Raw genomic sequence first — 13,256 nt, forward strand, 5'->3', positions numbered from 1 at the left:
ACACACTGCACTGCATTCCATGCTCAGGATCTGACTGGACTCGCTCCGGTTCTCACACCCACTGAAGGCTGCGCTGGCCTCTGCTTGTCTCCCATTCTCGTGAACTCTTCACTCCTTGTCACTGTCACCTGCTGTGACCATTACCACCAATGCCTGCAATCTCCAAGTCCGTCTCCATGAGTGTCCCTTGTGCTCAGTTCATGCCTTCTTTTCTCTGAGGCATCTTTGTTCCCATGCCAGACTCCCCTCCACCCTCCTCCTCTTGCTTGTCTTCTCTAGGTTGTGCTCTGCCTGTGCCCTGAAGCTGGCCACCCTTCTTGCTCTGAATCCTTACCTGTACCTGGAACACAGTCATCCCCCAGTCTCCTCAGGGAATTGGTTCTAGGACCTCCATGGACACCAAAATCCAAGCATGACCAAATCCCTCATCTAAAACAGGGTAGTATCTGAATATGACCTGTGCACATCCTGCTTTTGCTGGAAACCATCTCTCCATGATTTATAACACCTAATACAATGTAACCCATTGAATTAGGTAATGCTATGAAAATAGTTGTTATACTATGTTGCTTAATGACAAGAAAAAGTCTGTACAGTGTTCAGTACAAATACACTTAAAAAATATTTTCAATCCTTGGTCAAATCTGCAAACAGGGAATCTGGTGGATACAGAGTGCTGGCTGTTTGCTCCTTGCCCTCTGATTGCATCATCTAACTGTCCGTCCTTCTCCTTTAGGAGACTGTGGGCTCCTCACAGACTCTGCCAATAACCATGGGAAAGATAACTCTGACAGGCAGCTGGCACACCTTAGGTGCCAAGCCCAGAGCTAAGTGATTTACATAATGATCTCAGTCCATGATGACAATAAACCTGTATTATTATCCCACTTGACAGATGAAGACACTGAAGCTTCAAGAGAGGCTGAGTCACTCGCTGGTCCAAGGTCACTCAGCTGGAAAGTGGTAGAGCAGAAATTATCCCCATTTCTGTCTGACTGAAAAGCCTGCACTTTTCATCACTGAACTTTGCTACTGTTTGCTGCTTGGTTCAAATATTCGCAGACGTTCTCCTGGTTGCATCCATAGAGCCCTGTTTCTTGGTGGTGGCAAAGCTCCTGCTGATACTCTCTCTAGCTGAGGCTTAAGGCTAGTTAGGAAGAGAACACTCAAAACTGGGGGTCCGCCCACCCCCACTTTCTTGCCTCTGTGCATTCTTCACTACCCTACAACTCTGTCGTGCTTCTTTCCCTAGGGACAGTTAAGTAGCTGGAGGATTCCTGGGCAATCAGGAGTCTCCTGCAAGTGTATGTCTCTTGATAGACTTAGTAAGAAAATGGAGCCATGGATCAGTGAAAGGTACCCAGGAGAGAACCCAGACTGAAGAGAGGGCCCCTGCCACCCCCACTCATATGCCCACCCTTCCCCTACATAGCCTCCTTCCCCTTCCCCCAATCACAATCCCGCTTTGGGGCCCAAGCCCTAGGGCTAAGCTCCACCCCTCTCCCAGCATCCTAAAGTTTGGGGGCTGTGTTCAAGTCAGAGATTCCCAAGTAGGGGGTGTGTTGGAGGGACTTCTGAGGGCGGCTTGTCCTGGAAGAATGGGGGAAAGGTGGCAGCAGCAGCCACTGCCTCCGAGGACATCCGTGGCGCTCCCTGGGAGACCCTCTGCCCTCTCCCCCTCCCACCAGCCCGAGCGAGCAGGGACCAAGCTTGCTTATTATCACCTGACGCTGTGCAGCCACTGATCCCATTGGTGGAGCCAGATTCGGTCTGTCTCTCTCGTTCTTTCTCGCCTTCTCTGCCTCTCTCTCCTCCACGCTGCTTTGATTTCGCTCTTGCCTCTCTTTTTGTGCTCGCTCCCTCCCTCAGCTGGGAACAGCGTCTCACGGGGGGCAGCAGGGCTTCGCCGCAGAGCCAGACAGGAGCTGCCTGCGGGGCATGGAAGCAACCTCCGTGGTCGCCGGGAGAGAAGTGGGTGCACGCGGCTGCCCGTGACCCAGGCGTCCAGCAGCCCGTCCCCTGCCTGGGGAGCTCATCCACACAGAGGTCTCTCCCTTCCCTCCCTACCAGGTCTTCCTTCGCAGAGCGCGGTGAGGCCAGGTGAGTGCCCTTCCTCCCAGACCATTTTGCCGGCTATCCTGAAAGGCTGGGAGCTGGGGGCTCCAGGGTCCTGTCACTGTTTGGGGTGCCCACCTGGATTGCTGGGCTGACGACCTTGTCCCCTTTCCCCCAGGCTTTTGGCAAAGGACTTAACAGCTGGATCCAGTCTCCAGGGCGACACAGTTAGTTACCCCGTGACCATTCTGCTGCAGTCATCGATGCCAACAGGGACAGCGGGATGGGGGAGCTTTCCTTCTGGCATGGTGGCTTCTTGGAATGGGCATGGGGAAGGGGCACCAGGGTGTACCAACATGTGTGCGCACTTGGGAGGAGGCTGGAACCTTGCTTTCGTCGAAAGGTCTGCGTGTAGTTTGCTTGCGTGGGGGTTCCGCCAGCTTGTGGCATGTCTAGGAACATAGCTTTCTTGCACGCGTGAGGTGCATGTGTGCGGGGGCGCTTATCTGAGTATCCTGTGGGTATATGTGGGTGAGGGCCCTGTGAGGCAGTTTATTTAGGGAGTGGACATGTCACTTGTCATGTGGGTAGGAGTACCTGGTGGGGGGGTGTATGCAACCAGACGGTTTCTACATGGAGAAGTGCAACTCCAAAGCAGGATGGGGTTGGGAGGTGGTAAGTGTGGGCAGAAACTGTGGTCTGTGGGCAGACTACGTAGGTGCACAAACCTGTTGGCATGCGAGGGATCAGCCTGGCAAAGTGTGACCAGAGGCAAACATGCTTTCAAAGTCTGTGTCTTTGAGATTGCAGGATACCAGAAGGGGGGGGGGGCGCTGTGTTTGACGTGGGTGTGAATGTACATGCGTGCAGGCAGGCGTGTGGATCGCATGCCTTCTTGGGGAGGTGGCACACATGCATGTTGGTGCCCACAGCCTCCTCTCTTCCCCAAATATGGCTGTGAGGAGGGATGCGTGCTTGTGGGGGTGCATGAGCCTATGGACGGATCATGTGTGGGACTGCGTGAAGGTGACAGTTTGCGGAGGGGAAACTGTGGGGCATTCGTAGGGTGTGCAAGGTGGTGCCTCCGTGCGTCGGTGAGCCTGTGGGAGTGAGGAGCACTGAGGAGGTGTGTTTGGGGCGGGTGGGCACCCTTGGCACATGTGTGCGTGTGTGCGTGCCCGCCCGTGTGTGGGTGTGTACATGCTGGCCTTGGGGCGGATTCACATGGGAGGGTGGGTGTTTCTGGGGTGTTGCCTCGACCTGTCGCTCACACCCTGCCTTTCCCCAGGCAGCTGGGCATAGAGAGGCTGGGTTCCCGCCCACCTTGGGCCACCCTGGCTGCATGTTCTCTCGGCATCAGTCACTGTCACTCTCGCAGGTTAGGGTTGGGGAGTCATCCAAGCTCTCCCAAAACTGGAGAGAGGAAGGGATGAGCAGCTGCGGGTCCCGGGCCCCCAGGCCCCGCAGCTGCCCCTACCTCTGGGAAGAGTCTGAGGAGAGGAGCTGGTGCCCACTCGCAGAGCAGGCATAGGCTGCTTCCCTTGCGGGTGGGAGCCGTTCAGGGCTTCGCAGGTGGGAATGTATCTGTGTTCCTCTGCGCGGGGCCATGTGTGTGTGCGCATGTGAGGGGCACACACGTATCTCCCTGGGAGCTTTCTGCTGGGATGTGGGGAGCTGGTAACTCCCCACTGCGCCACACCTGTCCCACAACTGCAAACAGGTTTATTATTGTAGGGTTGTTTCCAGATGCCCGATCCCATCTGTTTTATTTTGGGGTGGACCTGGCATCCCTTCCATTCTTATTTACCATGTAATTCTCTCTATGTGAAGCACTAGCATTGGGCTCTAGGGTGGGAAACTAAGATAAAATAGTATGCAAGGGACACCGGGGGCAAGTAAGGGCCATCCACCACAGCCTCCTATACCTGTCACCCAGGCAGCCCACGGGTTAATTCAGAGGTGCCAGGCTCTGGAACAGGCTTAATTGATGGGAAGGTGTGGGCTGGATCTTCTGTAGGCTATAAATAAAAGTACCTGCATTTTTCAGGCACAGGGTGCCCTCGCCCTAACTCCTAGGTAAGGGGAGGAGAAGAGGGAAGAGAGCAGAGGAGGAGGTGGTATGAGGGTGTTCTGGCTGCTGGGCTAGAGGGAGGAATCTGGAAAGTGTGAGGCTGGATGCTCTGGAGAAAGGCTGCTCACCTCTGCATCCTCTTTCCCTGCCTGTTTCTGGGAGTCCAGGTGCATCAGGCCACAAAGTTGGTCAGTTCTTCTCAGTTAAAGCACAGGTGAGAGACCTTGGTATAGTCCTTTCACGCCCGGAGGGCACCAGATGTCAGGGTAGAGCTGAAGGAGTAAAAGAGGCAGGTGAAAGAAAATGCAATGACTTGAAAAACATCAACAGGAGGAAAAATAAAGAGCAGAAACATATGCCCTATGCATGGCCACATGTCATGCATGTGCCATGTGTCACACACATGTAACGTGCATACGCACACATAAGCACAACCTTAGTGATAAAGTGCTTGGCCTCCAGCGTGCAAATCATCTGCTGGCGGTGTGGCCTGCGATGCTAACACCCAGCCCTCAGTTACCTTGTCTGTAAAATGGGGACACTGATACCACATACCTACTGTGAGACTCACATAAGATAATGTTTGGGAATTTTAGTACGTGCTGGCCCACAGTAGACATCCGTGTTGAAACATAATTAATTATTCACAGGAGTCAGGTGAGGATCAGCCCAAAGTGAGTGTCAAAAAAGTTATGGGTGGAAAGAAGAGATTGAAGCAGGCAGTGACCCACACTGCCCCTCCCACCCTGGATGCATCCACATGCACCTAAGTGTCCTCCCAGTCCTGCAGTGTGGGGACCCTCACTGAGTTATGCCCAGGGAGAGAGGACTGAGCCCCAGGGTCTTGGCACCTGAGGAGTCCAGGCGCCAGGGCCTGCCACCTGCCTCTGTCCTCTCCTCTCCATCTCTCCTCGGACCTCAGCCCCACGGCCCCTCAGCAGGTGCTTCCTGCCTCTCCTCCGCCTCTTACCCATTCGCTCCACCCCCACTCTTTCTCTTTTCACGCCTGCTGGCTTGGGGCCCCCTCCCTCCTCGCTCCATCTGCTATAAATCTGTCCTTGCCCAGCGTTGTAGCATTCCCACTGCCTCTGCCACCTGTCAGGTACCTTCTGCTCCACAGACCCTCGGAGGACAGCAGAGCCCCCAAGACACCCAGCCCACCTTGAGTCCCTGCCCTCCATCTTCCCATCCATTCTTTCCTATAAGATTTAGGGGGCAGGTGCATTTGATAGGTTCTCAAGGCTCCACTTTGCAAGGAATGTTGGGAGCAGCACATTCCAGAAAGCTCCATGGTGGGAGGGAGATGCTGATCCTTCCCCTCACTCTCAGTCCCCACAGGAGCCAAACCAGAGGGCAGCATGGAGCTGCTGTCCACTCCCCACAGCATTGAGATCAACAACATCACCTGTGACTCCTTTCGCATCTCCTGGGCCATGGAGGACAGTGACCTGGAGAGGGTCACCCATTACTTCATTGACCTCAACAAGAAGGAGAATAAGAACTCCAACAAGTTCAAGCACCGGGTGAGTCGAGGGTGCCCAGGTGCTTCTCCCCAACCCCTGTTCCCGAAGGAGGCAGGATAATAGACAGCATAGAGAAAGGGCTCAGAGTCCGAGGTCCGGCCCACATCCGGAGTTTTACTGGGCCATCTCGGAAAGGCGATTTGACCTCTCTGAGCCTGCATTCCACTCTTGGTGAAAAGGGAATCATCACATCCACCCTCACAGGGTTGTCGAGAGGATTCCATGAGTAATGTCTGCGTGGTGTTTGGCACAATGCCTGGCACAGCGTGAACGCTGTTATCAGCGTCATGACTGGGACTTCAGACAGGGGCAGAGTGCCCGGGCAGTGGGATGGGACTGAGGACATGACACATGGGGGTGATGTCTCAGGTTCCAACAAATTCTGGCTCGGTGCAGCCCTGCTTTTGACTAGGTGGGCAGTGGGACCCTTGGTGGTCCCTTTTGCTGGGTCCTTGAAGCTCCCTTCGGCCCCCAACATTCTCTCTGTCCCTCATCTGCCTGCTGGCCAACTGTTTGCTTGGTCTAGAAAAGGAATGTGAAAGGGTCCTTAAGGGCGTGTCCTTCGCTTGGGGTAAAAGCCCACGTGGGGCAGGTTGGAGGCAGCCTCCCATCTCCTCCAACTGACAGAGGGGTAGGGAGAGTGGTGGAAAGAAGCTGGCTCCCAGGACAACAGCATCAGCGGGGGCCACTCACCCTCACCTGCTCTCTCTCTCTCTGGAACTGGCTCTCCTGATCTGGGTGTCTTTTGGCAGGCCAGTTGCCACGGTGATGTGAATGTTCAATACCACCCCCTTAACCCTCCCCCCCAAAGAACAAGGCATATTTTCCTTTCCTCCCTGGCTTCTCAGCATTTGCCGTTGCCGTGGAGACGGCACTGCAGTGTGCTGAGCTCTCGAAGTCTCCCTCAAAAATGAAGGTCTTGCCGCCTTCAACTTTGGGGCCTGCTCCTAAGTGACCTTTTCCCTCAGTGCCCAAGAGAACGGGGCATCCAGAGATGTTAGGAGAGGTAGAGGCTGTGGAGAGCCTGTGTGTTGTCCCAGGAGCCTCTGCTTGCTGCTGCAGGAAAATGGTAGCGGGGGCATGGAGCCCCTGTGGGCCTGAGACTGGCCTTCCTCAGGAGGAAGAGGGGGCCTCTTGGGAGTAGGGATTCTGGGAGAATGCCAAGATTGGGTGTGGCCCCCAGCTTGACTCTTGGCTCTCCATCTGTCTCCCCCTTCTCAGGATGTCCCCACCAAACTTGTGGCCAAGGCGGTACCACTGCCCATGACCGTGAGAGGCCACTGGTTTCTGAGCCCTCGCACAGAGTACAGTGTGGCCGTGCAGACGGCCGTGAAGCAGAGCGACGGGGAGTACCTGGTGTCCGGCTGGAGCGAGACAGTGGAGTTCTGCACAGGGGGTGAGGCTCTGTTGTCATATCACTGTCCTGCTTCCTTGGCACAGCTGGCTTAGTTGTGGTCAAGAGGGGGTCTTCATCCTTCATCCAGGAAACACTCGAGAACACCTGCTGTGCCCAGGGCACTCACTATGCTGCAGCCAGAGGGAGGACACGTGGGCAGGGCCCTCCCCTGCCCTCACAGAGCCTGCCTTGTCTCTAATGAGGGACCGGAGTCCCCACCATTCATGAAGACAATGCCACCTCCATAAAGAGATGGAGTTACTTTTCTGGCTTGAATGCAGCATATTTTTAAAAATTGTAAAACCCACATAACACAAAATCTGCCATCTTAACTGTTTTGAAGTATGCGGTGCAATAGTGTCAACTATATTCCATTGTTGTGCAAGCTTTCTCCAGAAGTTTTCCATCTTGCAAAACCGAAACTCTAGCACCATTAAACAGTCACTCCCGTTTCCCTCCCTCAGCCCTGGCAACCACCATTGTCCTTTCTGCCTTTAGGTGCCTCAGATAGATGGAATCATGCAGGATTTGTTGGCGTGTGACTGGCTTAATTCTCTTAGTGTGATGTCCTCTAGGTACACGGATGCTGTAGCAGGTGCCAGCACTTCCTCCCTCCTTAAGGCTGGTTGACATTCCATTGTATGGATAGATCACATTCTGTTCATCAGTGGTCCATCAATGGACACTTGGTGGAACAATCACATTTTTCTTTTCCTGAGTTTCCCTTTAGCCTGTAAAAATGGTCCGTAAGTTCTCTTAGTAGAAACTACCTTGCAAAATTTCAGCATAAACGAACTCTGGCCTTGTGTGTGCAAGGCCACCAGTGACCCAAGATCTGCCCCAAAATATTTCATCCCTTTGGTGTCCACGTGAGAACTGCTCCAGATTGCTCTCCTGTCACAAGGGAACATTCTCTGCCCTGGGGCCTCCAAGACTGCTGGCTCCATCCTCTGCCAAGGTCTATGCCCCAAGTCTCCTTGAGCTGCTGCAAACCAACTCTGGAGGTGCTCCTTCTCAGAACTGCACATGCATGGGCGTTTAATTCAAACTGGGGAGCCGGAGATGGCTGCAATTCAGTCTGCCCTTCTCCTGCCGATCAAGTACCCTGGCCAGTGATGCATTAGCACTAAGGAAAGGGCACCTTTTTCTAATTGATACCAAGACATCGTCCAGCCTGGCAGCAGCCTGACTGTGCCCCAGAGCCCAGGTCCAAGCCCAAGGGTTCTATTTTCCTATCCTGATGCCAGCTCCTGTTCTCCTGAAGGGCTGAAGCAGAGAGCCAGTGTCTTAGCTGCTGGTCTGCCCAAACCTTCATGTGTATGGAGCCCAGGCTGTTTTCCAATTCTTCATGAGCCACCTGTCATTACAACTGGCTTCCGCATGGGAGCATGGCCTGGGATGAAAGCCCCTGAGGCCCCTAGTACAAAAACGGGGCAGCCTGCCCTTTTTGGACTGGGGGAGTCCTGCGCCTCTGGTAGTGAGGATGCAGAGGTGACAAGAATAGACAGCATGCGGCTCTCCATGTTCCCAGTTGCAGCCAGCTGGCTTGTTCCCATCTGAGTCCAAGCTGCTGCTGGGGCCTGTCTGGTCCCCCTGCTGCTCCAGGGTACTGGCCAGAGGTTGACTGGCGAGCACGGTGGGGGTTGGGTAGGAGCAGAGGGGAGAAGAAGAGACTGTGATCCTGCAGCTGGCCCTTGGCTCACCTCACCCAACCCGGACTGTTGCAGATTATGCCAAGGAGCACCTGGCCCAGCTGCAGGAGAAGGCTGAGCAGATCGCCGGCCGTATGCTCCGCTTCTCGGTTTTCTACCGCAATCATCACAAGGAGTACTTCCAACATGCCAGGTAGGGTGGCTGTGACCCCTGCAGGCCTGCTGGGCCTCTCCGTCCCTCCCCAGCTCTTCTTCCTTCTGCCCTGGCTGTCGAGGTCATCCTACGTTACCAGAGCCTCTTCCAGGGGCCCCTCACCCTCACATCACAGAAGTGACTGCTACTTGGAATTGGGTTCAGGGAAGGTTGAGGACTCTGGTCGGGGCCACCTGGCACAGCACCACGCTAACAAGCCCAGATAAATTAGGTCTGGATTTGATTTCCACTCTGGGATAGTTCCTTCCCTGGGGTCTACCACCACAGGTCTGCCATCTCTCCAATTCAGGACCTAGGATCACAGAGTTGACGAGGAGGATGCAAAGAGACCTGAACATGGAGGGTTCTGGGGAGACCCCAGCTGGCTGGTTAAGTCAGGGGCTGAGGAGTCAAGGAGGTTCCTTGGAGACTCCTAGGGTGCTGCTGAGAGGCTGGTACATGGGGAGGTGGGCTTGGTGGGTCCCGAACCTCCTCAGCCAGAGCAGCCTCAATTTTATTTGCCTATGACCCACCTATGTATACTTTCCTTTGGGGAAAAAAAGAGGGGTTCTGCAGTCCAAAGGTGTTTTGAAAGTTGATGGTCCAATCCAACATCCTCAGTGTACAGATGAGGAGCCTGAGGCCAAGGGGGGCCTCAGTTGACCAGCTGAGTCAGCACATCACTTGTCCCTCAGGGTAGCCAGGACCAAGGGAGAGTGTGATAGGACCAGGGCTGGTTTACCCTCCCCAATGCCTGAGCACATTGCTCCGAGTCTATGTCTTTCTAAGCTAGGAAGGGGTAAACTTCCACCATTACTGTCTTTATCCTTACGGGCAGTGGGGGTAGATGTTTGGCTCCTACCCAGTGCAGTGGGGACCTTGGGGCCTTTGGTATTTGTATTAAGGAAGAGGGACAGTGGTCTGGTTTGGACTTTTTTTTACCAGCAAGGAAGAGAGGGACAGGGAACATCTGTGTGTGCCAGGGTCCTTACTAGGGGGTCTGGATATAAACACTAAGGTACAGACCACCCTATTAATAACCTCAGAGTCTGGTCTGAGAGATAGTATGGAAGGACTCAGTGTCATCATTGTGTATATGTAATCATTCAGCAAAAGCCGGTGTCCTGAACATATAGGCAGCTGAATCTTGGTTGAATGCAAGTACCTGATGTTTCTGGAAGTTTCAGAGAAGAGGGAACCCCTGCTCTGGACCTTGAAGAATGATTAGGAATTTGCCAAGTCAGGTGGAGAAAGATGGGAAGGGCAGGCCAGGCAGAGGGAACAGCACTGCAAAGTACTGAAGCAGGGCAGAGAGCCCACGCTGGGGTGCCCCTGTCGGGGTGGGCAGCAGAGAGCCGAGAAGGGGCGGCTCTTGAGGGCCTTGCTAATCTCAGTCAAGCCCCTTTGAAGGGCTTTCAGCTGGGAGAGCTCTTCTCTGGGAAGAAGCAGGCTGCATGAGCTAATCTCCAGAGCCTTTCTCGTGCTTGTGTTCTGGAATGCTCTATTTGTGACTGGCAGAGGCTGTCAGCTGGTGGGCGCTTTGGGAGCCAGCAGCCAAGCCTCACCGCGGCTAACCGGTGGCATTCTCTTTCCCCTTCGACGTTGCTCCTGGGTGGGCAGGACCCACTGCGGGAACATGCTGCAGCCCTACCTGAAGGACAACAGCGGCAGCCATGGCTCGCCCACCAGCGGCATGCTGCACGGGGTCTTCTTCAGCTGCAACACGGAGTTCAACACCGGCCAGCCCCCCCAGGACTCCCCCTACGGCCGCTGGCGCTTCCAGATCCCCGCCCAGCGCCTCTTCAACCCCAGCACCAACCTCTACTTTGCGGACTTCTACTGTATGTACACAGCCTACCACTACGCCATCCTGGTGCTGGCGCCCAAGGGCTCCCTCGGGGACCGCTTCTGCCGCGACCGCCTGCCCCTCTTGGACATTGCCTGCAACAAGTTCCTGACCTGCAGCGTGGAGGACGGGGAGCTGGTCTTCCGTCACGCCCAGGACCTCATCCTGGAGATCATCTACACCGAGCCTGTTGACCTGTCCCTGGGCACCCTGGGGGAGATCAGCGGGCACCAGCTCATGAGCCTGTCCACTGCTGACGCCAAGAAAGACCCCAGCTGCAAGACCTGCAACATCAGCGTGGGCCGCTAGGGACTCCTGGGGGGCTGAGGGGCCGGGAGAGATGATGGGAGGTGAGGTGGGTGGCATAGGCTCCGGGAGCTGGCTTTCTCTCCCCTGCCCCCCGGCTCCCTCTGCTCCATCCACCAGCCCCTCCCCGACCCCTTGGAATTGGAGGCAGTGGATGGTGGTCCTCTGGGTAAGCATGGCCAACCCCAGGCCTGGTGGACCCGGGAAGGCTTCTGAGCCTCGGTCTGCTGGTGGGTGGTTTGACTTTCCAGAGAACTCCCCCTTTTCCCCTGGCTTCCCATTCTGGCTCTTTGCCTTATCCAGGCCTCCAACTCGCAGAGTCCTGCCCACCTTCCAGGCTTTCCTGGGGAAGCATCTCTGGGTCAAAGCCCATGTGTAGCTTGGCCACCTCCAGGGAGATGCAGAGAGCTGTGGGGCACCTCCTCCTTAGCCCCGCCCACCCCACTCAGGGCCACCCCAGAAAGCCCCCTCCCTACTGAGCTGGGCCTGGGGGTTACCACCCAGGCCAGCCCCCTCCCTCCTTCCTGTAAGTAGTCTCCTGCACCGCTGTCACACCCTTGCTGCTCCTTGCCCCGGATAACCCTCTTCCTGCATGGGAGAGCTGTCCTTCCCTTCCTCCACCTGCCCACTCGGATGTCCTCAGCTCTCTAGAAGGGGGCCCTTTTTCTTCTCCTGGCTTTGGGGGCTCAGGCTGTTGGGATTTTCCTTTCTTCTATGTGAAGATGTCACATGCCCCAGCAAAGCTTCTCCCTTGCTCAGAGAACGCTGGGGTCTAGAGCAGCAGCCGCCAGGGTCGAGGAGGGGGAAGCAGACCCCTGAGACCCTTTTCTCGGTCGGAAGCAGGCTGCCTCATGCCTCCTTAATGGGGCTTGACCTGGAACTAAAGAACTAAAGGTTGCCTGCAGAGCCCTGGCACCCCACCTGGCTGTGCGCTTCACTCGCTCGCTGTGCCATGGTGCCGTGACTGTCCTGTGCCTGTGTGTGACCCGGGCTGTGGGCTCTGCCACTCTGCCTCACAAGCGGCCTCCTGTCCTGTCTGCTCTCCTGGCCACTTCTCCAGGAGGCCTCCCTGGGCTCCCTGCGTTCTCGCCTAGTTCCTCCTGTTGTACGGGGCGTGAGGGCGGAGAAGGTGGACTCCCCAAGACAAGCAAAACAGCTGGAGAGATGGGGAGGTGCTGGTAGAGGCCACGGACAGCAGCCTCAGTGACTCTTGCAGAGGTGACAGGGACTTGGACGAGCAGCTGGATTTCTGCGATGAAGGATAGAGGGGCCGACAGGCCAACAAGGCCATACCTCAGTGAGGGGCGGGTGGATGGCCAGCTGCTGGGGAGTGTTGCAGTCAGTGCCTCCTCAGGGTGGGTGAGGATCCCTGGGGCCTCTGGGAAATGTGCGGGGTAGGAGAGGACACGGGACCCCAGGCCCTTTCCCCTGTGCTGACGGCATTGCTGTGGGGATGGCTTGCTGCCCTCCTTGGCTCCGTGTCTTTCCTGGGCGCCTGTGCTGTGCTTGCGATGTGTATCAATAAACCACCATGGCCGGAGGGCCCCGCCTGTCCTAATCCATTCAGCTGCCTTAAAGAAGGACCACAGACCAGGTGGCTTATGAACAACAGAAATTTTCCTCTCGAAATTCTGGAGACTGAAAAGTCCAAGGTCAAGTCACCAGTGGGTTTGATGTTGTTGCACAGACAGCTCTCTTCTGGTTTTATCCTGATGCGGTGGGAGGGGCGAGCAAGCTCTTCCATCTCTTCTATAAGGACGCTAATCTCATTCATGAGGCCCCACCCTGGTGCCAATCACCCCCCAAAGCCCCACCTCCTGATACCAACACCTGGGGGTTAATTTAACTATGAATATTGGGGCATGGTGAGCATAGTGGTGCCTCTCTTTGGCCCCAGGTGGGAGGGGTGGAGTGGGCGAGCTGTACAATCCACAGAGGAACTCAAATGGGGATACCCACTGCCCCAACAGGCCATTGGAGTTTATCTCCAAGGTAAATCCGATTCTCCCGTAGGCAGCAGGGTTCAGAATGCATAGCCACATTACCAGCTTGGAAGGGACTTTGGAGGTCATCTGGGCCCACCCTCTGCTTCTCAGGAGACACTGGGGCCTCTCAGGGGCAGACCTGTGGTGATCTGGAGACCTCACCAAGGTCTGTGGGCACAATGAGACCCTTGCCCCTGCCACAGTCTGCCATACCACTGTATTTCCCGCT

The 13,256-nt window shown here is 55.6% G+C and overlaps 1 protein-coding gene across 3 annotated transcripts; it reads left to right on the forward strand.

Annotated features, from left to right (window-relative positions):
- Positions 1-1,553: 1,553 nt before the first annotated feature.
- Positions 1,554-12,587, forward strand: Phyhip (phytanoyl-CoA 2-hydroxylase interacting protein). Of its 3 annotated transcripts, XM_047551589.1 has the most exons (7): positions 1,554-2,100; positions 2,234-2,282; positions 3,121-3,181; positions 5,456-5,649; positions 6,871-7,045; positions 8,773-8,890; positions 10,511-12,587. In XM_047551589.1, the coding sequence occupies exons 4-7, from the start codon at positions 5,485-5,487 to the stop codon at positions 11,043-11,045; spliced, it is 993 nt and encodes a 330-aa protein (XP_047407545.1). In that variant the 5' UTR covers positions 1,554-2,100; positions 2,234-2,282; positions 3,121-3,181; positions 5,456-5,484; the 3' UTR covers positions 11,046-12,587. The 3 variants fall into 3 exon arrangements, with proteins under 3 accessions (XP_047407545.1, XP_047407544.1, XP_047407543.1); XM_047551588.1 differs by lacking the exon at positions 3,121-3,181; XM_047551587.1 differs by lacking the exons at positions 2,234-2,282; positions 3,121-3,181 and having other exon boundaries at positions 1,555-2,100.
- Positions 12,588-13,256: the final 669 nt, after the last annotated feature.

Source organism: Sciurus carolinensis, chromosome 4 (genome assembly GCF_902686445.1).
Source record: "Sciurus carolinensis chromosome 4, mSciCar1.2, whole genome shotgun sequence".
Taxonomy (NCBI): domain Eukaryota; kingdom Metazoa; phylum Chordata; class Mammalia; order Rodentia; family Sciuridae; genus Sciurus; species Sciurus carolinensis.

What these genes read in the sequence shown, in the direction of transcription:
- Phyhip (XM_047551589.1), top strand. Translation starts at nt 5,485, where the DNA reads ATGGAGCTGCTGTCCACTCCCCACAGCATTGAGATCAACAACATCACC. An exon ending in AGTGGAGTTCTGCACAGGGG is followed by an intron (nt 7,046 to 8,772) that starts GTGAGGCTCTGT and finishes GGACTGTTGCAG; the next exon opens with ATTATGCCAAGGAGCACCTG. An exon ending in GAGTACTTCCAACATGCCAG is followed by an intron (nt 8,891 to 10,510) that starts GTAGGGTGGCTG and finishes CTGGGTGGGCAG; the next exon opens with GACCCACTGCGGGAACATGC.